The 25978-nt window shown below is 39.2% G+C and overlaps 1 protein-coding gene and 1 long non-coding RNA gene across 2 annotated transcripts in view; one reads left to right on the top strand and one right to left on the bottom strand.

Annotated features, from left to right (window-relative positions):
* Positions 1 to 6587: 6587 nt before the first annotated feature.
* LOC133255715 (uncharacterized) lies at positions 6588 to 10453 on the bottom strand. Its single transcript, XR_009739033.1, has 2 exons — positions 10355 to 10453; positions 6588 to 9263 (listed from the first exon to the last, which is right to left on the bottom strand). It is a non-coding gene; the product is annotated as an uncharacterized LOC133255715 (long non-coding RNA).
* UACA (uveal autoantigen with coiled-coil domains and ankyrin repeats) overlaps positions 9389 to 25978 on the top strand; it is an 85989-nt gene continuing 69399 nt past the window's right edge. Inside the window, exon 1 of the mRNA XM_061430227.1 lies at positions 9389 to 9646. Within this exon, the coding sequence (XP_061286211.1) occupies positions 9563 to 9646 (84 nt within the window). The 5' untranslated portion in view covers positions 9389 to 9562. The remainder of the gene's footprint in view (positions 9647 to 25978) is intronic.

Here is a 25978-nt window from a genome sequence, read left to right as displayed (position 1 = left end):
TGGCTCAGTATTTTAACCCATCCCTGCTTTACAGCCTGGGAACCCAAATTAACCAATATGTGCTGCTTGGTGCTTTAGATATTGGGGGACCGTGTCTGAGTGGGTCCCTTTACTAGTAGAAATTTATCAGTTGAATAGTTATTTCATGCTCCCAGAATAACATTGAGGATCTCAGGTCAGGCAGAGAAAATTGATATTTTGGAGTCGTAAGACTGAAAGATATTGGCTCTTTCACACCTTCTCATTTCTCCTCAGACTTCCAAAAACCCCATTTCCTCACTGCTCATCTTCCCTTTAACTGATGATGATTCATAAGAAAATAGATGTAACCCACTTGAGACCTTCTATTTTTCTTTCCTCTAAATATACCAACCTCTGTGTACCTGTGCCTGTATTTTTTTTTTTTTTTTTTTTACCTTCCTTCCCGTTAATACAGATGATGAGTTCAGGCTTCTGTCTGAAGAATCAGACCCCCTTTTCACCTTCTCAAGGACGTAATCCCTATGAACAGCTCCCTTCTCTGTTTCATGAGTCCTTGCCCCTCTCCTGGATCATTCTCCTCCCAGCTTACAGAAAAGCTTCAGTAGCAATAGCTCCCACCTTAAAAAGACTTCTACTGACCTCTTGTTGCCCTCTAGCTATTATTCCCATTTCTCTGCTCCCTTTTACACCATGTTGGTCATAATCTCCACCCCATTACTTTCCATTCTGTCTTGAACCTATTTTAGCCAAATCTGATGGAAATTGTTTTGTCAAGGCTATTCTTACTGTACTTGATGCCAAGTCCAATGGTCTCTCATCTGTCTTCACGCTTCTCCATCTTTCAGCACTGTTTGGCAGAGCTGACCTTTGGAAATCCATCCTCTCTTGGCTGCTGCATCGCCACCCTCTGGGGTTCTGCCTGCTCTCTAGCCATTGTTTCTCAGTCTCCTCCTCCTCACCTTCTCCTCTCTTGTTTTCTAAGTGCTGCAGTATCCATGTTCTTGGCCTTTGGCCCTCTTCTTCCATAATAGAGCTCATCTGGTCCCATGGCCTTACATTTCATTTATTAGCTTTTAATTTCCAAATCTGTGTCTCCAGCCCCATCTCTCCAGTGAGTTTTACTCTGGCTGTTTAGATTGTCTAGTTAAATACTGCTGTTTAGATTGTCCAGTTAAAGTTCTTTTGGTGTTTTTCCATAACATAGTTCATTCATGGTTTTTCCATAACATCTTATGGGAAAACTCCAAGTGAACTTTTTGGCCAAACTAATATATCCCCACTGGGATGCCCAATGGGAAGTTCAAACAGCATGACCAAAAAATAACACTCAAATAACATTCAAAGTTTCCCTTTGAAACAGAACTCCTGTAGTCATTCCCACCCAGTAAATGGCACCACCATCCACCTAGTCACTTAATGTCTCCTCTCTGTATCCAGTCTACTAGCAAGTTAGTTCTAACTCTAGACTGTGTTCCAGTCCTGTTCATACCCTCCTGCTTTCCTTCTTGGTCATTTATGATCAGTTCTTTCCCCATAAATAGAAAGATATTTTTAGTATATAAAAAAGATCCCATCATCTCTTAATTAGCTTCCTGTTAGAAAACAATCCAAAACCTTACATTGGCCGAGAGGCCTTACTTGTGTTGGCTTCAGCCTGCATCTCCACACTCATCTTGCTCATATTCTTTCCCCATTATGTGCCAGTCATGCTGGCCTGCAGTGTGTTCCTTCAGCAGACTAACCTGGACCTCCGCCTTTGCATTTGCTGTTCCCTCTGCCTCCACAGTAACACTTTTTTTTTAGTTAAGATCTTTTGATGTGGACCATTTTAAAAGCCTTTATTGAATTTGTTACAACATTCTGTTTTATGGTGTGTTTTTTTTTTTTGCCACAAGGCATGTGGGATATTTGATCCCCAACCAGGGGTGGAACCCACACCCCCTGCATCGAAAGGCGAAGTCTTAACCACTAGGCTGCCGGGGAAGTCCTGTCCATATCTATACTTGGCAGGCTCCTTTAAGCCTGTTTGAGGAGGCTTAATTTGATCTCATGCAAACTTGAGGTCAAATTCACTTCTCCAAGAGACCTTCTTGAGTACCCAATCTGCAGTAACCCCCTCCTCCCTTATTCTCTAGCACATGACTCTTCCTATTTTCCTCATGTACCACTATCTGAATTTATCTTGGTCACTTATTTGTGTGTTTACATTTTCTCCTCCCTTCCACCACTCTTGCGAGAATTAAGCTCCATGAGAGCGAGTCCCTTGTCCACTTTGCTCCCCTTTGTTTCCTCAGCACTGTCTCACACGTCATCGGTGACTAACTAACACTTGCTGAGTGAATGATTGAACATCCTGGATGCTTAACAAAGGTATTTCTAAATACTGCAAGAGTAGACATAAGTGAGGAGATTGTCCACCACACCGCTCACTGTTCTGGATGCGACGCCACACCCATATGAGAAATATATTCTAGAATGCAGCATCTGGGAAACTTGACTTCTGGGAAGAACCTGTTGTGCCTCTTTCTTTCCTCATATTAAAGCTGTCACTGATTGTTTCCATTTTTGTTTTGCCCTAGCTGTGGACCCAGAACAGTGGGACTTCCCTCGTGGTCCAGTGGCTAGCTAAGACTCCATGCTCCCAGTGCAAGGGGCCTGGGTTTGATCCCTGGTCAGGGAAGTAGAGCCCACATATCACAATTAAGAGTTTGCATGCAATGACTAAAGATCCTTATGCTGCAGTGAAGACCCAGTACAGTCAAATAAATTAATAATAATAATAATAATAATTAAAAAAAACAGGCCAGCAATAATAGTTGTTTTAACAGTCCCTTCCTCTGGTTTATTTCCTACTTTTCTTAAGGAAAGTACGGTAGTGAGATTTGTTGAAAAAGTGAGTATTAGCCTTTCAGTCATGTCTGACTCTTTGTGACCCCATGGACTGTAGTCAGCCAACAGCCTCTGTCCATGGAATTCTTCAGGCAAGAATACTGGAGTGGATAACCATTCCCTTTTCCAGGGGATCTTCCTGACCCAGGAATGGAACCTGGGTCTCTTGCATTGCTGGCAGATTCTTTACTGTTTGAACCATCAGGGAAGGCTTTTATGTCACCTTAGTTTCTTTTTGGAGAGAAGTGTGATTTAAACGACAGCTTTGAAAGCATGGACATCTAGTGTTTACTTGGAGCAATGAGATATTGGATGGGAGCTTTCTGGCCATAAGGGCTCATGTGGCAGTGTGAACTTTGTTATTGTTAGGGGTTTGCTGTGATTCATATTTGGGGATTCCCCAAGGTCACTTTAATTAGGATTTACTTGGCTAATCAGAGCCCAACCCTTCAGGTATTAGGGTAGTCAGGCTTATTTGTATTTGTTGACTCAATGAATGTCACTTCAGGGTTATGAGCCAAAAAGCTGATGCACTTGAGAGTTTATTATTCTCTTCATGTCTCAGGAGCGGAAGAAAGATGCCTTTCAGTTTAGCCTTAAAATGCTATGCCTTGAACTTAGGGTAATTTATGAACTACACCCTCCTAAGATTCAAAGGAATAGTTCTTAATTGTTATTTAGGTCTAGGGATGGTCTTGAAGTTTATGGAAGATAATATGTAATGCTTCTCCTTAGTATTACAAAATTAGAATGTAACTCTTTGAAGTCCAGAGTGTGTTGATATTTTAATTGATTAATTATTTTATGTATTTTGCTTGTAGCAACAGCATTCATAAAACAGCAATTATGTAAGTAAAGGATAAATTGATCCATTATTATTGAATATCTTGATGCTTATAGTAAATTGATATCACTGATGTAAAGAATATATACGTGGTTAATTCATGAGGGCATGAGGGTGGACAAATCTCTTTGAATAGTTAAAGAATGCTTTTAAAACTGCCCTTACTGCTTATGTGCAGGGTGGGATAGTGCCACTGTACACAAGAACTGTATCTTAACTTAAACTTTTCTCTCAAATAAGCATTGTAATTAAGCATTACTTAGAAATTTGATACAAAATTAAAGTTTAGTTTTTGATAGTAATTTAAACATTGATGCAAGTAGTTTTGAAAAAAGGGTACAGACAAAAATTTTTTGCAAGCTTTTCTCATACAGGAAGCAAAAGTCTGAGTCATTTGGTAACCAAATCCAAACACACATAATACATAAATCCTGTATGATACTGTGCAAGTAACTGATTTTGAAGATTAACCTTTTGAAATACAAATTTACCCACACTAATATGGTTCAGTTTTTTATACGATAATTAGGACTTACATCAAGATTTGTTAATTTGTGAAGCTATTTTATGAAGAATTCCATTTTCAGTTTGCTGACTTTCTGAATAAAGTCACTATTACTTGCCTCAAAAAAAATGGGTCCTAAATAATGCTTAAAAATAATAATATAATATAATCTTGTATAATGTGAAATATAATGATATAGTATCTAATATACATAATAGGCTGTGTTCACATATAACTTTTTTAGAACATCTATTTATCCAGCATTTTGCTGTGACCTTTCTTTCAGCATAACCTAAACCACTATAGTTTTAATTCAAATGACTGTAAGATCATTGTTAAATATGTATCATAAAGCCTGGGACCTTTACCAAGCATATTTGAATGTGAGATTCACCTTGACTTATTGTCTGGGATGTTCTTTCATTAGCTTAAGTAGCAAAGATTGGCATGGAACAACTTATGGTATACAAGTAACATAATTTACTAGTAATTATTCAATCAAAAATATCATTTAAACTCTATAGAGATATTCTTTATTTACCATATTTTCAATTTAAAAGCAAGAAACCTTTCTATTCCTCTTCAACAGTGCTGAAGTCTTGAGAGTTTTTTGGCTCATTGTGAATATCCTGGTGTGCTGGCCAAGATAAGAAAAATCCAGGGTCTGGAATCCAGGAAAGTTTATCATGGAAGTCGGATGATTACTGGTTCCTGAACCAAATACCTTGCATTTATCTGGGTTCCAGGTTGAGTAGCCTGTTTTAAAAAAGGCAATCCAGACCTTCTACCACTCACACTGAGGGCCATCAGTCTCACAGAGAGAGGCCAGTGGTATTTCTGGAGCTTTGTGTAATCAAGACTCGATAATAAAGGCTACTTTTCACCAAAGGAGATGGGTTGGATTTTCTGACTTTAACTCTGACTGAGTTCAGAGAAAAAGTTATGGCTGTTTTTAAGTGTAAGCTCAGTTATGGCAGGGAAGTCTGGTTTTGTTCCTGACAACGCCTCTCCCTGCTCTTTCGCTCCCTCTTTCAGTATTGAAGCTCATGACACATTTGATGTGTCATACATGAATGACAGTCTGTAAACGCCAAGGAGGACAGGGAGATGGAAAGCAGTCCTCTTCAGGAGATAATTGGTAGGCTCAAGCTTGCTACAGCAGAACGCAAAACAGCCCTCAGCAGGAGATTAAAGCGTCTCTGAAGAGGGGAGCAGCTACCGCCTCTCCCTACTTTTCTTCTTCCCACTCTAGTTTTCCAGGATGGAGTCATTGGAGAGCTTACTAGAAATGCAGATGGGTTTAAAATTAGTGCCAAAGATGACCTATTTATTTTTTTTTAAAGCTGTCTTATGCAATGTGTTTTATAGTCTTGACTGTGGCAAGAGAAGAGGGTGTGAGAACTGCCTCAGGTCTCTCATTCCTGGGGCTGCCCTGTAAGTTGTGGGTGCAGATGCCTTTCCTCATGACCCTGTGGCCACACGTGGGTCTGCCACTAATCTGCTTTGGTATCTGAGCTGGGAGAGAATGACTGATGTCCTGGGATTCTCCACGGAATTACTGACTGACTTTGTTGGCAGGGTTCCCCGGGGTTACCAGGGGAGACAGGAAGTTCTGAAAATGAAGAGGGAAGTTGTTGGGCATAAAATTCATAAAATTCGCGATTAAAAGTAGATCATTTTAACTGTAAATTTTTGATTCTCTGTGCTTAATTTGTCTTTGTCATCATGTTGCCATTATCATCACATGGTTATCAACGAGCATCTCCCAACGGAACTCTCTTATCTGCTCTGGCTGGTCGCCAGGGAATCCTTTGCCTTCTTGGTGTTCCTTCTCAGTACACTCACTGAATCTTCTCCCAACCTTGGCTATTCTCCCGATCTTTCTCCTGATCTTTCCTTCCCTAAATACCACCCACATCTGCATTCTACCATAGTTTAGGAAGTAGTTGCTCTCCAGTTGAGCTGTGTATGTTAGCTTTGTCCCGCAGACTAGAATACAAGTTCCTTGATTGCAGGAGCCAGAGTAGAGGTGGTAAGGAGACTCACTTTCCCCCTTCTGTATTACTTGAGATGTCTTTATATTATGAATGTATAACCTATTAAAATAATTTTAAATGCATTTCCCTTCCAGATCTCACATATTATAAGAAGCAAAACAACAACCAAAAAATCACATAGATTCAGCATGGTACCAAATAAATTCCATCTGGATTTGATAAGTGTTTTTGCTCTGAAGGGGAGATAAAAAATAAATAATAGTGATAATGGTTAAAAAAAAAAAAAAACCTATCTGGCTGAATACTAATAAAAGTGCCTTTACTTCATGTGGGGAGCTTCCAGATCAATACAAAAAAGATGTACTGCACATTCAAACCAGTGCTATTTACTTAGCAGCTCTCGAATGGGAATTCGCAGACAACAGCTATCAAGTTTCTAGCCTGGAAAAATCCACAAAGGCCACTGAACACAGACACCATGGGGACATCATGCAGACAGTTTATAAAAATAACTTGCCCACGCATTTTTGGAAACTGATGTAAGCTGTACTTGTGGCTCTGTCTGCTTCCTTTGCTTTATCCAGTAACAACTGAAAAGAGACCAGTTACTAGGACTCCGAGAACTTGGATGCTCAAGAGACACCCAGCATTCACCACAGGGCAAGTACCAATCCTGTGTTACATGAATACACACAACAAACTGTAATGCAGTTAGTAACAAAAAAAAAAAAGCATCAATCTATTCAGAAATATTTATCAAGCACCTGACACATGCTGAGCACTCTGCTGCTGCTGCTGCTAAGTCGCTTCAGTCGTGTCCAACTCTGTGCGACCCCATAGACGGAAGTCCAACAGGCTCCCCCGTCCCTGGGATTCTCCAGCTGAGCACTCTAGGGAATTCAAACATGTATCAGTTACTCCCTGGGTTTGAAGAGTTTGAAGTCTAGTAGTGAAATAAGGCAATGGCACCCCACTCCAGTACTCTTGTCTGGAAAACCCCAAGGATGGAGGAGGCTGGTAGGCTGCAGTCCATGGGGTCGCTAAGAGTCCGGCGCGACTGAGCGACTTCACTTTCACTTTTTACTTTCATGCATTAGAGAAGGAAAGGGCAACCCACTCCAGCGTTCTTGCCTGGAGAATCCCAGGGATGGGGGAGCCTGGTAGGTTGCTATCTATGGGGTCGCACAGAATCGGACACGATTGAAGTGACTTAGCAGCAGCAGCAGTGAAATAATGCTTGTTCAGAACATATGTGTTAGTATCATCTGAGTAGTTCAATTTAATCATTCTGAAGTTGGAGAAATCACTTTCAGTTGAGCGATCAGAAAATGCTCTATTACAGGGGAGGACACTTGAAATGGATGTATGAGTTTAAAAAACTTTTTAAATTCAAGTATATATAAAAGTGCACATATCATAAAGACTACAAGCTAACTGATTCTATACAAACTGAACACATTAGTTATGTAATCCGCACACTAGTTATATAACCAGATAGACTAGTACAATACTCCAGAAGTTCCCATTGTGCTCTCTTCTGATCATTCTTGGCGGGGGGCAGTAGAATTTTGTTAGATGAATGTAGACAGAGAGAAATTACTGGAGGAAGGATTAGCATGCATAAAGATGTGAAAATTAAAAGGCAAGATCCATGTTTGAGGAATGGGCTGAAGAGTTTGCTTGGAGTATCAGCTGGAGAACAGGATTGGGTACATATTATACGGCCTTAAATGCCAAGTAAAAGAGTTAAATTTTATTAGCCCTGAAGCTGTTTGAACGAAGAAGGACTATTTTGTAAAATTTTGTGATGATTGGTAGTTCAGAGGTCAGCAACCTCTGTTGGAAAGCTTCTATAACATCCAGGTGTGAGATTATTTTGGATCTGCAGTGGCAGATGAGGACAGAGAGTAACTAGCCATCCACAGACACTATAAAGAGCCAACAAAACTGAATGACTGCAGATCTTGAGGAAGGAGGTGGAAGAAAACTTACTTCCATAGAACTAATCAAGAGAAAATTTAATAACTTTCTCTTAAAGTAAAGAAGTTAACTGTTACTTAGTGTTTTGTTAAGGGTAAACACAGGGGTGTTGTCTCTCCAAAACAGTTCTGAAAACCTTCTTACACTATTTGAATAAAATCTTTAGTTATTCTAAGGAAACTCCAAAGAAGCAACTGACCTTTCAGACAAAAAGAGTCCTTTGTTAGTGGGAAATGTGGACTGTTTATCTTTTCAAATGGGTGAATGCTAGAATAAATATTTTCCTGGGAAAAACTGACTCCCAGGAAGACTTCTGAAGATGTCACTATAACAGCAAATTATTGGGTGTTGCTCACCTGCCTGTTTATCCATCCAGATTTCTGGACAGGATGAATTAATTTCATTGTATACTTTCACCTGTAACGTGTTTCTACAGGAAACACCATCATTTTTTTGGAAAAAAGACAATGTTTTTTTCTTTGACAGCTTTTTATGTATCACTTTGGCCACGTGGGTCATTTTTGATTAAAGCTCTCCCCCTCCAACTTTCAACTCTTACCCTCCAAAGCAGTAGATTCTGGACTCAACAAATAATTATTGAGCACATGACACGTGCTTTGATTTTCTATAACGTTTTCAGTCTGTTCCTAATCCTTCTGTACAACCTTATTACCTTATTCTTCAAAGTCTGTTTTTTCTTTTTCTTTTTTTCCGGGAGTTTTGGATGCGAGTAGTTGTTTCCAGATACTGGGATCTGTCTAGCGAAACATCAACTGATGTAAGGGAAGTTGTGCTTGGAAGCCGGTGAGTGTGCAGGTGACCAAGAGTCTTTTCTGGGATCAGACGGAAGAAAGAGAAATTTACTTGGGAAAGAGCACGTGGGTGGGAAGAGGAGGGGAGTCCGGGTAGATGAGAGCTGGTGTCGGATAGACTCCATGCTCTCTCTAGATGTGACGCTCCATCATCCAGGTAGTCGTGGCGCCCACGGCCTGGAGCGTCTAGAGTCACTCCACATCGCTGGCTGCTCACCTCCACCGCTTCCCCAGCTGAAGTTCCAAACTTTTTCCTGAGGGGAGAGGAAGGGTGTTATTAAGTTTGAAAGGGAAGTCCCTCCCCTTCCCGGATTCCTATTGGTCAGAGCCAGCCCCATCCCCACCAGGATCATGGGCGGATTGGCTGTGGGAGGGGAGTCCCGCCGCAGGCCTGGAGCAGACGGCCGCCCGGCGGCCCCCAGGTGGCAGGTGGGGCCGGGACCGCCCTCGCCGCCGCCGCCGCCTCCGTGCGTTTCCAGCCGGCGGACTTTAAGGTTCGCGCGCAGGTCGGGGGCGCCGCGCTCGGCGGGAGTGGGACTGCCAGGTCTTGGCCATGAAGAGCCTGAAGTCCCGCCTGAGGAGGCAGGACGCGCCCGGCCCCGCGCCGTCCGGCGCCGCCGCCGCCGCCGTCAGCGCGGTGAGTTCCATGGCCAGTGCGCGCCCGAGCGCCCGGCGCTGCCCTCCGGCGAACCGCAGAGCCGTCTCTGCTCGGCTTTCCTTCACAGTGTCCCGCTGGGTCGGCCCCGGCGACTCCTCCTCCCTCCTCAGACCAAGGCTCCGCGTTGGCCGGGAGACCCCGGGGACCCTCCCCGCCGCTGCCTCCGGGGCTCTCCGGGCCCCTTTCCCCACCCCTCACCCTTAGGTCTCCCAGCTCCTGGCCTTTAGGATCGAATTGTTCGCTCTTACTCAAGTCGGTGTTTCGGGGTTGTCCACCACCTCGGCCCTTCTCCGGTGACCCTAGTCCCTGCCCTCTCCCCGGCTGACCCCCGCACCCCACGCGCGCTCAGGCCCGTCCCGGCTCTGCTGGGCACAGCGGACGCCCCTCAGTCCCCGGGCCTGCGGGTCCGGCGCGGGCTTGGCGCCCCACAGTCCAGGTGGGCAGGGCAGTGGACCCGGCGTCGCCCCGTCCAGACTCCGGACCTTTCGTGGGTGAGCGCTGCTGGGCTGGGTGGACGCCGTGTGCTGGCCGCTGTCGCTGGGTCACTGGGACTCAGAATCAAACACGCAGAAGTTTGATTTCTGAGTGATGCAGATGCATCTGGCGTAGTTGTAAAGACAAAGCCCCAAATGGGTGGTGATCCTGAAAGTGGTGGTGAAGTTGGGAAATTGTCTTATTAAGTCTCACCTGTGGGACAGACAGACCCCCGGCAGACCTGCATTCGGCGCTGATCCGCAGCCCGGCCTTTGCAAGCTAATAAGTTCTCAGGGCCTCTCTTCAGTTGGCAGGAGAACAGAAATGTTGAGAAACAGCCTGACTGCAGATGTTGGGATTTAGATAATTTGGCAAGTAGAAGAATGGCTGTATCTTCCACATTATATGTTGTTGGAATAAACGTTATTTTAAAAGTCTTGAGAGTCAGAAACGTTTACGAGGTGTAATGCTCAAACTGCCTGGTTGTCCCTGTGGAGTCATTAAAACAGATTTTAATAATTTAACATAGGTTTTACCAAATGATTAAATGCATTTTTTGAGACTACTCATTAATCTGCTTTGGTTTTTGAGTGAATTCAGAATTATGCCCTTCTCTCTACTTGACTACTAGGATGATTTTACTTGGGCTTAAAGGAAATTGTGGTGAAACTTGGCTCTTTACTTCCCAATTGAAAAAAAAAAAGAGGGGATAGTTTCAGATAGCATGATATTTGATGCTTTGATGTTGGTTAATATGGCATGAAGTCGTTTAAGTAGCCCATAGAAGGGACGATTACTTTCAGATTTTTTAAAAGAAAATAATTGACAGACTAGTGATTTAGTGATATCAGATCACTGTACACAGCTGAGTTGAAGATTCAGTTTCTTTGTAGTGCAGGTTGTTTTCAGCTTTAACAGTTACTTTTCTAGCATTATTCACAATGTTTACCCCATTTGGTTTGCACTAAGTTTGTACACCTTAATTTTAGCCTGTTTTCTTTTCTAGAGATGCAGAGTATTTAGTTGTTACTGATATTACCAGCATGCCGGTTTGCAGAAAATGCATCTTTCTGAGTGTAAATCTTTAGCACTTGTTACACTGGGCATTGTTGTTTTTAAAAAAATAATGTCATAAAAAATAAAGAAGAGTACATGGTATAAAAAAATAGAACCTACCTGCTTAGAAAAAGTGAACATCTCTCAGTCTCAGCTAAATTTTCGAATACATTTTGTAAAATATTTAAATGAAAATATGTAAGTGTGATGAGTAATAAAACCAAACTAAACATTGATAGAGTTTAATAAAGGAACAGGGGAAATAGATTCTGCTTTTCAGTGCATAAACCATAAACCCTAATGTTCTATTTGGTCACATGTGTATGTATTGTTATGATTGAGCATTTTAAAAAATCTTTTTGCTTTCAGAGTTATTTAAAATATATTAGTTTTTAAATAGATAATGTAACATATTTAAAAGGAACAAAATTATTTACAGCAGAAAGCCCTTCTCCCACCTGTGTACTTCAGTTCTTCTGCTTGCCCCCACCATTCCTCAGAGGCCATTGGTGTTATCAATTGCTTGTATATCCCACCAGAGAGAGTTTAGCATATACAAGCAAATATTAATATAAGTATTCACCCTTTATGTAAATGGTAATACACTGTACTTGCTATTCCATATATTTTTTTAAACTGTAGAATCTAGGCCCATTTAGAGCATCCCCATTCAAATCTTTGCTATAATGTACATCATGCTATGATGTGTAAGCCTGTGTATATGCAAGCATGTGTGTGTATACTTGCAGGATCAATTCCTGAAAGTGTAATTGCTAGATTAAAGGACATGTGCATGTATGATTTTAAAGAATGTTGTTGAATTTCCTCTGTGCATCATGTACCCAGTGTATAAGAAAGTATCATTTCCCATGCTTTTATTTAAAGTTTGTTCAAATTGTTAAGTTTTGTCAGCCTGATAAGTAAATATGGTGCCTCAGGATAGTTTGAATTTGCATTTCTTTTACTGTGGGTGAAGTTGAGCATCTTTTCATGTTTTTAAGAGCCCCTTCCATGTTCTTTTCTGTGAAGAGTTTACTCTTTCCATTTTTCTATTGGGTTGTCAATTTCTTTCATTTGTATGTACTTTATATCAGGGAAATTAGCCTTTTCAATATGAATTTTTTTTCTTAATTGGTTTTTTGTCTAATGAGTTTATTTATGGTGGCTTTTGCTATGCAGAGTGTGGCTTATTTTTATACAGTTGAATTTATCAGCCTTTTATTTTGTGACTTTTTCTATCTTGGCCTTTCCACTCTGCAATATTAAACAAAAATAAAGAAAAATCTCCCTGGTTTCATCTAGTCTTTGTTTCATTTTTAAAAATATTTAACTCTTTAATCCATATAGAATTTTTTCTGGTGTAAGATAAGAGGTATACATCTTGTTTTCTTCCTTCTCTTCCATTTCCCCCTTGTGGCTGCCTAATTGAATCTTAAAGCATTCATTTAATCATTATGGAGATGATCACAATTTGTACAACTTTAAAGATTTAAAAAGTGTATTTCATAAATAGTTTTTGTCATGCATTTATAGTATTTAAGGTATTTATCTGGAGACACATTAGAAATGAACTATGTAAATATTTTATGATATTATAGTATGAAAAATACAGCATATTAACGTAACATGCTAAATTATAATTATATGCTATATAAGGAATTTCAAATATTCTGAATAGTACCGTGGTTATAAATATGTCAGTGAGTTTAGAGTTCATGAAAAGAGGGTGTGTTTATACACATGAATAAATATGGTTCACAATTTTAAATTGTGCATAGAATACATGTAAGTGTCCTTTACTAGCTAAATCTAGAGATAGCTGCATCTTTTAATCATAAGACAATTTTTGTTGTCATATTTATTTTTAATTACTAAATTGGAGTTTCAGATTTCTGAAAGGGATAATTAAATAACTATAAATGCTACTTCAGATCTAGTCAATTATATGTACAGTCAATTATGTGTACAATTATATGTACAATGAGAAGAGGCTTGTTCCATTTTTACCTAGTTCAGATTAGGAAATTTGAGTAGTAATTAAAAGGACTACTGCAAACCCGTATTGCAAGCACACATTTTGGAAGGAGGTTCCGCTTTAAATTGTACCTATACTACTAATCTCCGACCTGGGAAGTTCCGCAGTGACAATTTTCGCTGCCATTTCTTTAGGCCGCTCTTAAAATGGGGCAATCAGTTTTATAAATCAGCAACCAAATATGTTCTAAAGCATCTCATTAATGTCTCAGTACCCTGAAAAACATTTTGGTATTTCTAAAAGAATTTGGAGTTATAAATATAGCAACTGAAAAATCTTCAAAAACCTTCTTTTGGTTCCCACCAAGAGCAGAAGTTTGAGATGTTTTGAAAAGCATAAAGGATTAAGTATTACTTTGTTTTAGTTGTAATTTTGAGAATGAGGCATTTGTGTTTTCCACTTGGTGATATGGGTGTGTTTGAAAGGATGTTATTGTTATTTTTGTATTGATGATTTTGTGGTAATAAGAAAATTAAGATCACAAATTGTTTTTAAACTCATGATACTTAATTGAGCAGTGTTTACTCATTTTCATTAAAGATGCCAACCTTTAGTCAAAATGTTTACCTTAATTAAAACTTTATTCAGATAGTTTCCCAGGATTATTCCTGTGTTGTATTTCTTGCGGTTTCTTGCAGGAAGAATTTCTTGCAGGAAGATCGCAGTAAAGAAGCCCTCTTTTTATACTTTTGGATTTCAACCCAGCAGCAGTTTTGCTCAGCATCGTGCTGACTTTAATTGCTGAACTTTATTATAATACCAAAGCAGGAAGGTTGAATTGCTTTGGTATGTCTTTTAGTATATAATGAGTCCAAGAACTTAAATGATGAGTACTTAAGCATTTTAATTACTTCTTTTAATAACAGTGGAGTAATGATTGTGCATTTATTTATTCCACATCATACACATTTTTCAAATTTTAATTCATTAGTAATAAGGCAACTGCTTTTTTACATTTGTGGCACATTTATGGCACACATAAGCTAGGCTCAAGAAGACTGAATTAATAATTAGGTCCTCTTTGAAGATATGGATAATTACAAACTGGGAGCAGAAAATGTGCAAGATGACCATGGCATCCTTCATCACACTAGAAGGCAAAGAAGTCATCAAAGATCAGGACTAAAATAAAGAGAAAGAATGAAACTAGTGCTTTTTCTCAGGGTAACTAAAGGTATTTTACCCCAGCTAATAGATTAAGATGGGATGATAGAATCATATCATAGTTTTTTAGCTCCTCATGAATCAATGGCTATAGAGTGCCGACAGGCATGTATGAGTGGCTACTAATGTCTCAGAAAGGCAGTTGGACATAGTTTATCTCCTGATGGAAACGTTCATTGCTACTAATTGTCTTGCCAAAAATGCCAAACCTGAATATGATCGGTCTCTAGACCTTAACCACCAGTTTACAGAAAATACAGAGGACAGAGAAACATGGGGGTGCAATGAGCAAAATTCTAATCGTGGAAAACTCTAGAGTAAGTGACCTAGTTTCTTAAAAAATATATATTCTAAGAAGAGGAAAAAAAATGGGGGAGAAATCTATATATTAGTAGATTTAGGGAGACATATTAACTAACTACGGTGGTAGACCTCATTTGACCCTGATTAAATAACTGTAAAAATAAAAGTTTATAAGACAGTGGAAGGAATGTGAACACCATCTGAATTTGTGTTGATAGTATATTATTATTTTAAAAGATTTAAGTGTGACAGCGCTAGTAACACAGTTACATTTATAAAGAGGTCTGTCTTTCAGAGAAACATTTGAGAGTATACTATTTACAGATGAAATGATGTGGAGTGTGGAATTTGCTTCAAAATAATCTGTGGGTGGGTGGGAGAAGTAAGTGGGGGATATAGTTGAAATAGGAATGGTTGTGAGTTAATAATTATTATAACCGGTTGGATAATGATACTGTTGTATTTACTTTTGTGATACTATTTTGTATATGTTTTAAAACTTCTGTAATAAGAAAGATAAAATCATAATTTTCATGAAGTTTTTTCAGAGAGCCAGACATAAAATAGTACTCTAGTATGCTAAGAGCCGTAATATAGGTGTGTATACATTGCTGTGAGAGCACAGATGTATAGGGCGGGGTCGAGGGTAAAGGTAGAAAGGTGAAGCTGGAACATGGTCAGACAGAGTTCGAAGGGCATTGAGGGCAAAAGAGAAGTGAGCACAATGTTTTGGAGTCGTGAAATTATATAGCCAATTGTGGGCATATTAGGTTTGAAAACAAAATTTGGTGTTCGTGTAAAGGATGGTGCAGATGAGTTACTGAGAAGGATTTCAGTGCAAGTGAGGAGTTAGAGGGTGACAGCTTGCGAGGAGAGTGAAAGGAAGATTTTTCTTTCTTTTTTCGTTTTTTTTTTTGCCTTGAATTAAAACTTCGAATTTCTTGACAAGCTTTAACCATTGTTTAGAGGGATCTCTGACTAGAGTCAGTTTAAGTTGCATCTTCAGAAATTATCCTGTTAATAACAAGTTCATGTTCCCTCTCATCCCCTCTCCTCTAGAATTAGCTAACAGCCAGCAAAATTTTGTTCTCATCAGCCCTGTTTCACTTATGGTTGTATCCTTGTTGAAGAAATCTAGATCCCAGAATATTAGATTTAAACATAACTCATGTGGTCTCTGTATCAGTAGCATATGGAAACCTTTAGCGTCCTGTTACAGATCATGCAAACATTTGTCTGTCCTCACATAAGGGATCTAACAGACTGGTGAAAATTCCTACCTGCGTGAGCTATCTGCGTGAGCGAAATCAAATTGATTTCTGTAATGAATTTGCCTAAAAATAGATGTTTGAAATGTACTTCCTGAAATGATAAGCAGAATGATAGGCTAATATACGCATTGTGTCTCTTCCTAAGTCATACAACATTTAAAAGCTTTACATAGATTTTATGTAGTTGCAAAAAGTAATAGGTCTTTAAGGTTTAAAAATATAACACAAAAACACAAGGGTAAACTCACTTGTTTGTAGTTACAAAAACAGTTTTGTCTGTTGGGCTTTTTTCTATTCTCAGGAATCCTGATTATTGTTGATGTGGACTAACTTATTTCCACAGAGTGTAGTCTCTAAAATGAAGTGTAAAACATGAACCAGTGCAGTTGCGTGACTAAAGCTCTGACCGAGGCTGGGATTTGATGAGCTGTGTTTATGTAATGGAATCAGACTGGCAGTGCCCTTGAGAGAGAGTAGATATTAGACTGAACCAGTGAGGATAAATGGCTGTAGATTTTAAAAACCTTTTTTTCCCCATAAAAGTCACACATGCTCATTTTAGAAAACAAAATATAATTGAAGATAAAGAACAAAACAAGTCAATTGTAGTTCTGTTCATCAGATTTTAAACCACAGGTAATGATATTTATTGAAAGATTCCATAGTACCTCTTTGTTATCCACTTAGCATTTAGTGACCTTAATGCCACAGTAATGATATGTGTATGTTTTTGAATAATATTTGATTCTAAGACATTTTGTACTTAAAACTACAAATAATTTGAAATGCTTTGAGCAGATTCAAATGTCCCATTAGAAGAACTCAGTAAATGCTAGTAAATTTTCTTAAAAATAAATGACATACAAGAAGTCCAAGTGCCAATAGCCAATATTTATTGAACGTGGATGTCCATGCATCATTTTAAGTGCTTTACATGAACTCACATACTCCTCACATTAACCCTAAGAAGTGAGTACTGTTGCCATTATTTTATAGATGGACGTTAAATAATTTACTTGCCCAGGTGCTATAGCTAAAAGTGGAGAGCCGGGTGGTCTGACTCTGGAACCATGTTTTTAACCATCGTGAACTGATATAATTTCAAACTGAAAGCTATGACATTTGTGTCTTAAGCCAAAGACCTAAAATATTGGGAGGCAGGGTATTTGGGCAGAAGCAAGACCTTTTATGGTAAGTCTCAAAACCATTTTGTGTTCTATCCAGCAGTTGCATTCCCCATACCCTTCCAATAATCATACTATGATTTAAAACATGTTTATTTATCAGCCAAAATATTATTGCTTTAATCTGTGTCTTTATTTTCCAGGGAGTGCGACAATATTCTTGTGATTATTGGCTCTTGCACTTGCATGTTATTTGACCATTTCTTTCTGTTGATGCCTTGTTCATATTGATCTTTGAGAGCTTTATATCTCTATTTTTGCTATTTTATGGCCCATCATAGCTTTGAGAGTAGTGTATCTTTGACTATAGTTGCGTTTCTGTCCTCTCCCCTTTATATTTCAAACAGTTTTTGCTTTATGTACTTAATTTTGTTTTAATTGATATTTTAAGGTTCCGGCTACTTTATATTCGTTGTAAAGTCTAATTAGTTATTATAAAAATCTTGAATTTGTCCCATTATAATTTTGTCTTGAATTGTTGATATTAATACTGTCATATTGTATCTCTTTGCCTTTTGCTGTTGTATATATGTGTATGTTCACCCAATAGATTATCCCATCATCCTTGGCTTTAGCATTAGTTGGAGGATGTATGGGTGAGGTAAGTCCTGAGTGTCCAATAGAACTAAAAATTGTTGGCTTACTGTCTGGAAAGGGGTGTGTGTATGTGTATGCATGTGAGTGCATGCTTGTGTACATGTGTGTCTAAAAGGGTATATGCTTTTTGGGGTGGGGGGAGATATGTTTTTAATATTGACCTTATTGGTATGTTGTCAAGGTCGACATTACTTCTGTAGTAAAGTTTTTCCTTTTGGATGCACAAACATATTTTAAAAAGTCTCATTGACTTCTGGTTAATTTTTTTCTTACCAGATTCTGGTATTATTAAAGAGCGGAAGGGAGGAAGGACATAAAACAATCATGCTTTCTAAACTAAAAAAAAGTGTGTGTAAATTTTCTTCTAGCTTGTTCTGGTTATTCTGTAGTTTTCTCATCCACATGATACTTAGCCTGGTAGAGGTTGGGGTATCATGAAAATACCGCAGCCTCTCTAGTGTGGGAGTCTTATGGCTGTGGTTCTAGTGAGACTGATGCACTCTGATCTTTTCTGCTGTGTACATGAGAAATAGCTCACAAACACTCGCTGATTGACACACGAGAAGTTTTTTTTTTTTAATGGGAGATTTTTTTTATGATTCACCTCTATTTTTTTGACTGTTGGATTCTTTTAAAAAATTAACATTTTGTATTTTAAAAACAGTTTATAATATATAAACAACATTCATGGCAATGGATAAGTAGATAAATGTGGAATGTGGAGTGTTTTCTCAGCCTCAGAAAAGGCACACTGTGGGCCCAACTATGCATAGTTTTTGAAACTTTGCCTGGAGCAGTGTGAAGGGGCAGCTGGTGTGGCAGTGTCCTAGGGTCAGGCTCTGCAGTCTGGTAGACTTGAACTTGGATCTTGCTGCTCCCAATAATCAGCTTTATGACCTTGGGCAAGTTACTTCAATGTATTTTGTTTCCTTATTTGGAATGTGGGGTTAATAATTGCAGTTAACTCAATAAATGGTGGTTCTTTTCATTACTCCCTGAAAAATCTCACCTGAGCTCATTCCATTTTTGTCCTTTATAACTAGATAAATAGCAGTCTTCCTGATCTTTTTCTTTCCAATTAATACATGCTCTTGTAGGCTTTTTATAGAACCGAGATCTTCAAAAGATTGTTTGCCCCTAGCCTTTTGCCCCCAGGGAGATAAGTGGTATCTCTATTTTTTATTGATTAAAAATTAATTCTTGAGGGCCTAGGCTAAGCACAGGGAGATGAGAAGATGAGGAAGATAAAGAGGCTCAAAATACTGTGTGGGAACTCTATTAATGGATAATACAAAGTAATAAGTGCTGTGATAGAGGAGTTTACAAGGTGCTGAACCAGTCTGGGGCTGAGGGGTCGGTGAAGGTTTTCTGTGTTTTTTGTAGGCTGGGCTGCTGCTGCTTTTTTTAAAATTAAGATGAGAGTCACACAACAGAAGTCATTTTAAAGTGAACAATTCCATGGCATATAATATAGTAACAGTATTGTGTTAGCACCATCTCTGGTTCCCAATCTTTTTCATCACTCCAGAAGAAAACCCTGTACCCATTAAGCAGTTGCTTTCCAGCTCTTCTCACCTACCCCTTGGCAGCCCCAACCACCAGTCTGCAGGATGAGCCTCTACATCTGAAGCTAAAAGAAGTGGGTAGGAGTGATCCAGGAAAGGAAGACATTCCTTTCAGAGGGAACAGCAAGAACAGAGGCATGAAGGGAAGAAATGTTGGAGTTGGGGGAAGGGGCAGTTGGATTGTCAGCTCAGCTTTTTGCCACCAAAATAATTAGCAAGGGATTGAAGGGGAGCTAGTCAGGAAGGGCGGTTGGGGCTAAATCTTAGAATGGCTTAAAATAGGCCAGGTGTTAGTGTTGGACTTTGTCCTGTGTACGCAGAAGTGGCGAGTCATATGATCACAGGTGTTTTATTAGATGGATTACTGTGTAGCTGTGTTCAGGATGGATTTGAGGGGGTCTGTCTTAGAGGTGGGCAGATTGTCTATGAGTCTACTACCATAGGATAGGCAAGGATTAGTGAGGGCCTGAATCATAACAGTGCTGGATGGGACAGAGAAGAGAGAATACGTTAGAGAAACATGGGTTGTCTGAGACCAGAGAAGCTGTGACTTGCCAGTCATACAGTTAACTTGCCTTGAGCAAGTCCCACTAAGCCCCCTGCCCCTGATGATGCAGTGTGGGGAAGGTACAGTCCCAGACTGGAGGTAGTAACTCTCAAGGTGGGAGTGGAGGGGTGGCTGGAGAGAATGCCATCTCCATCTTCCTGTATCCTAACATCTTAGCCTTGTTTTAAAGTACACTGATTCATAGTTTGGATGAATAGTTCAAAGTTCTGATGATATTGTTTGAAAAATACTTTTGAAAGCTTAACATGCTATGTTAGTAAAACATTATAAGCACATTATAAGCATTATAAGCACACATTGTTTATAATAATCATTATAAGCAATTTGTATAATTCTTATAAGCATTATAAGAACCCTCAATTTAGAGCATTTTGCTAGCCGTGGAAGACATTACTCTTGTATTTGATAGAGTTGAAGCTATAGTTGGTTTTTGTTTTTTTTTTTGGCCTCACTGCGTCACATTATAGTTAGTATTTTATATTTACCACTGTATGAGCTTATCATTCCATGATATCATTCATATCTATCAGTGTACTCTCCCACCGGTTAATACAGATAGGCAGAATCTGGCTTATTTTGCTGGGAACAAATCTTTGGAATTCTGTTGTGGAACATACTATATCTACTTGTATTGATATATCTGCCATTGTATAAATTATAATTACTTTGAGACTGAAAATTTCAGTTCCGCTCATATTTGTCAGACTTTCTTTCTTGGGCTTAAAACTTCTGTTGTTTGCCCTCATTTTCTTCTCTCACTCTCAGGAACTGCTCTCCAGTCCCTTGCAGATTGCCCCACCTTGGACCCCACTGTCAGTCTATCAGTAGCCTATTGGTAATGGTTAGCCCATTAGTAGCTGAGATTTAAAAGACTTGTCTTCTCTGTTCAGAGGAGTGAAGTTCCTGAAGGCTAACATACATATTTATTGTCTATTACGTTATGCTTTCATCCAACACATATTTATTTAGTACTTTCTTTGTGCCAGATTTGGTTTGGTTTGGTTTGGTTCCTTCCTTCTCCCTTCCTCTTTGCTTTTCCTCCCCTTTGCTTTTTTTTTTTTTTTTTGGCTAGATTTCTGTGGTGGGCATGACTGTCTCATACCAAAGTCAGTTGGCTGAATCCCTCTGAGATGCACTGCTACCCTGATCCCTGGGTTGTATCTTTAGTCGTCGTTTTCCTTAATGAACCTTGGGTGGAATAGCCTAAGAGCCAGGTTTTCATTTGGCCGGTTTACTCCTCTGCTCTTTAGAGCAAGAATCAGACTGGAGTTTTGTACTATAGAAGCTGTCACTGGTGTTAGGGTTCTTCACGTCTGGTTTACCCAGTCATTATGATTTGGCACTAACCTTTATTTCTATAGCCATGCTTTGCCTTTTGGTGTAGAAAATTGGCTCCAAAAGGTGATGATTTTGCAAAAACATGTCTTACATGTCTTTTTTTTTTTTTTTAAACTAGGGGAAAGTTCAGTTCCCTTTTTAATGTAACTAATTTTTAAATTCATATAATTTGATTTTCTTAATGAGTTTTAAAATAGCCCTTCACTTTATCTCTGTAATTTGTTTAAATATTAGATTTTTAAAAAGCATTTTAGGATTAGAAAGGACCTTAAAGTTTGACTGTTATCCACAGTTAGAATACATTTTCTATTGTGACAGAGAGGTAGTGGGCAGAATTCTAAAAATGGCTTTCCCTAATTTCCCACCTTAATCCCCAGGACTTTGAATTTGATGAGATATTATGCCCATGGTTATGTCTGTTACATGGCAAATGAGATTTTGCAGATGTAGTTTAAGGTTACTAACAACTGGACTTTGAGTTAGACAATAGGGAGTTTAACCAGGTGGACCTATTCTAATCACATGAGAATTAAAAAACAGATTTTTCTCTGGCTCACAGCAGAATTGGAAAGCAGAGAGATCTGAAGGACAGGAAGGACTTGGTATGTTGTTGCTGGCTTGAGGATGGATGGGGCCATGTGTGAACGAATGCAAGAGGCCTTGAAGAGCTGAGAGAGAGGCTCTGTGCTGACAGCCACCAAGGAAACAGAGTCCTTGACCTACAGCTTCAGGGAACGGAATTCTACCAATAACCTGAATGAACCGGAAGTGAATTCTTCCCAGACGAGAACCCAGCCTGGCTGGCATCTTGATTTTGGCCTTGAGAGACCCTAAGTAAAAAACCCAGTCAACCCCACTGGACTTGACCTGTGAACTCATAAATAAGTTTCGTTTTTAAGCCTCTAAGTTTGTAGTAATTGTTTTTACACAGCAGTAGAACAATGTAAGACTTTTGCCATAGTCTTATTTTGCTATATAAATGAATTCTATGGAAGAAATGGAAATCTTATAAGTGAAAGAAATCAGAATAAAAAATATAGGTACAACTTGATAATAGTCATATAAAAATTCACATGGGAAAAGACCAGCAGGGGAATACACAAAGGTGATCATCGTTATGGATTATGAAGGTTTTATGTTTCACTTCTTTGTTATGATTTTAATTTTTATAATTAAAATAGATTTATATTAATATAATTTTAATACACTTATTTATGAAAACTAACAGCTTAATTTTATTTGGGGATTTACTACTGGGAACATGTAAGTCCATAGGCCTCAAAGACTCTTGCTGGCAAGTGTTACATGTAAAAAGCTTCTGAGTGGTTTCCCTTGCCTTAATTATTGAATGTATATAATTAAGATAATTGGTAGAAAGAGCCCATTGGCAATAAGCTAAAACCCCTATATTCCTTAGCATTCACCCCATCACTGATTTGCTGAGGAAGTAGCCTTTGCTGTCCTGTGTTGTTGAGGGGAACACATAGGCCTGCACAGTTTTGGAAAAGAGATTCTGTGTAGGGGTCATGAGGTGGCCGTTGAAAAGATAGATTTAAATTGCTTACATGTGGCCTTTAAAATAAAGATGTGAAAGGACTTGTACCAAACATTACTAGTCTCCAAGGCACTTAAAGTGATCTAGCCTTAATAACTGGCATTATTGCAGGGGGTTGGGCAAGGTAAGCTTTGTTATCAGAACTCTTTCTCTGCACAGTTGAGGAAATGGAACAGCAGTTTTCCTAATTGCTTAGATCTAATAGCATTCCTGCTGTTGAACTGTTTTGATAGTGTGGGAAAGGGTGAGTCACAAAAGAGGAAGGAACTATACTTAGGACCCTTGACAAACACTTCTGGGCGTGGTGGTGTGTTTGGGTCTACTCCTGAGACAAAAAAGTGTCTCGTTTTATGTAATGAGACTATCATGTAGGGTTTTTCTTGTCAGTGATTCTAACTTATAAGATAAATTTCCTTTGTCTGCTCCTCAGTAGCGTTGAAGACCATAAGTAGGAAAAGAATAGTATTGCATCATGCAGATGAACTCCTACCCTATAGTTATTTTTGGATTGAAACTGATTTATTAAAACTAATTTTGCTAACCACAAGGTATACTATTGCTTTTCAGTGTTTCTAGTTGATAACACTGATTCAGTTAAATAGTGATAATTGGGAAAAGATGTTGAAAATGATAACATTTCCATTGAAAGTGTTAATACACATGCTTAAAAATTATAAACCACTTATAAACGCAAGGCCAACTTTATAAAGGACAATCTTGGAGTTCCTGAAATGCCCCTTTTTTTTCCCCCAACCTTCAAAATTTAGGTGTTCCAGTTGTATCCATGTGGGTGACTCTTTCTGCTGGATTCCCCAGTTCCTTGTTTGGTACCATCAGACTGACAGTCTAGGCAGGCCCTGTGGTTCTTTGAGGGCTCTCAGAGATAAGGAGAAAGGTATAAGTGCCAAGGCTCAGGACAGGACAGAACTTGGAGATGCGGAAATCAGGGTGCTGTTTCCTGCTGTTAAGTGCAATCCCTGCTGAACCGGAGGTAAGATTAAAACAGCAGTTGCTTTCCTCACATTTTAGCTTATTACCTGGCCATTAGGATGAGCCCTTCCTTAAATTTGGTGTCCTTAGCACTTTACTCCCCTTACCCTGGTCCCAGCCCTGCTCATTGGTGCATCACTGGGTTAGCAAGTTATCCCATTTTCTTTTCTCTGAAGGAGAAATTATTAGATTTTTGCCCAGAGAATCCAAAAGGAGGGTCTTTAAGTTGGTTCTTGTATATATGACTTCACTTGGCCAATGCTATCACAGATATGTATATGAATATAAGTTAGAAGATATTTAGTTTATGCATTTGAAGTAGTTTGGCTTGTATGTAGCATTTCCAGAACATAAATATTGTGAGAACAGTTTAGATCAATAAATATTTCGTGACTGTGACTGCAAGGTCTTCCAGTATGCCCAGGAATGTTCTGATTTGTTATTTTCTTCCTTCTTTTATTGAGACTTTGTACTCCTGTAATTTATGACAGAGGTTTTCATGGTGTGTTTCATCTTTGTAATTGCTGTTAGAGTGAGGGGTGGAAATGGGATGTATATTGCCATTGCCTTGAAATGGGGAGAGAGAGGATTGGACATGAACTGTAGTTTTGAGACAGAATTTTACCTTTGGAGATTGGGAGAGAAATATCACCATTTCTTGGTATTTATTTGTTGTAAAATATAAATAATAAACCAATCTGGGATTTATTTATGCACCATACTAAATCCTAGTGAAAGTGAAGTGGCTCAGTCGTGTCCGACTCTTTGTGACCCCATGGACCATAGCCTACCAGGATCCTCTGTCCATGGGATTTTCCAGGCAAGAGTACTGCAGTGGGTTGCCAAATCCTAGAGGTAGTACTATTAGTTTAGTTGAACTTCTGATAATTAACTTCTTTCATATTGATTGCTGAAATATGGTTGTGTTTTTGGTTAAATTAGCAGGAATCTTAAGTATTATCAGTGAAATTTTGAATTTTTAATATGTAAACTGTTAAGAATTTGGTATACATTTTATATATCTGTAAATAAAGTTTACCTTTTAGACTCATTTGAATGGCCTTTTAAAGTAAAATTAGGTTATATTGGCAGGAATAAGACCAAGTTGTCCATACTTTATTTCATTCCTTTTTAGCAGTGGTTCGAAGCTATGAGTGGTTTCTGTTCCCTGAGAGATATTTGGCAATATCTAGAGACACTTTTCGGAGAAGGCAGTGGCACCCCACTCCAGTACTTTTGCCTGGAAAATCCCATGGACAGTGGGCTGCAGTCCATGGGGTCGCTAAGAGTTGGGCACGACTGAGCGACTTCACTTTGACTTTTCACTTTCATGCATTGGAGAAGGAAATGGCAACCCACTCCAGTGTTCTTGCCTGGAGAATCCCAGGGACAGTGGAGTCTAGTGGGCTGCTGTCTATGGGGTTGCACAGAGTCAGACACGACTGAAGCGACTTAGCAGCAGAGACACTTTTGGTTACTACAACGTGGGAGTGTACCACTGGTGTGTAGTGGGTAGATGCCAGGGAGCCATGCTGCTAAGCATCCTAGAGTGCATAGGACACACCCTTCACAACAGATACTTACTTGGCGCAGAGTTTCAATAGTGCCAAGGTTGAGAAAGCATGCTTTATAGGATTTATAGCAACACATAGTTTATATCATCCTGTGTATATTTTATTCTCCTCACCCCCACATCTTAGATGAACCAGCGTTTTGAAATCGTGCTCTTGTCAGGTGTGATGTGTGGTAGACTGATTACAAAATGGTTCCATTCTCTACCCTTCCCCGTATCCATAGTCTTTGCAATGTGACTTGGCCTGTTTCCCTGCTTCTTGAATATAGGTTGTACAAGCGCCTTGCTTTGCACAGTGTTGTGCCTAGGTCTCAAAAGGCCTTTCATGGCTTCTGTTTTCTCTTGTGATCAAGCCCACACTTGCCTGGCTAGACTGCTGGTTACTAGTTGCTCCTATTGTCCCAGAAGGCATCTCAGCAATCACCAGACATGGGAAAGAGGCCATCCCAGTCCAGCCAGCCAGGCCATTTGACGGTAGACACATGCATTGCTGAGATTACCCAGCCTCACCAGCACAGCAGAACTGCCCCGCTGACATGTAGACTCATGAGCAATAATATTAATTCATGGTAGCTATTTTAAGTCTCTGTCTGGTTTTGCAGCAGTGGAAAACTGATAAATTATCATAGTAAGCTTTT

The sequence above is a fragment of the Bos javanicus genome, chromosome 10, assembly GCF_032452875.1.
Source record: "Bos javanicus breed banteng chromosome 10, ARS-OSU_banteng_1.0, whole genome shotgun sequence".
Lineage (NCBI taxonomy): Eukaryota > Metazoa > Chordata > Mammalia > Artiodactyla > Bovidae > Bos > Bos javanicus.
This window is presented reverse-complemented; position numbering and strand designations above follow the sequence as displayed.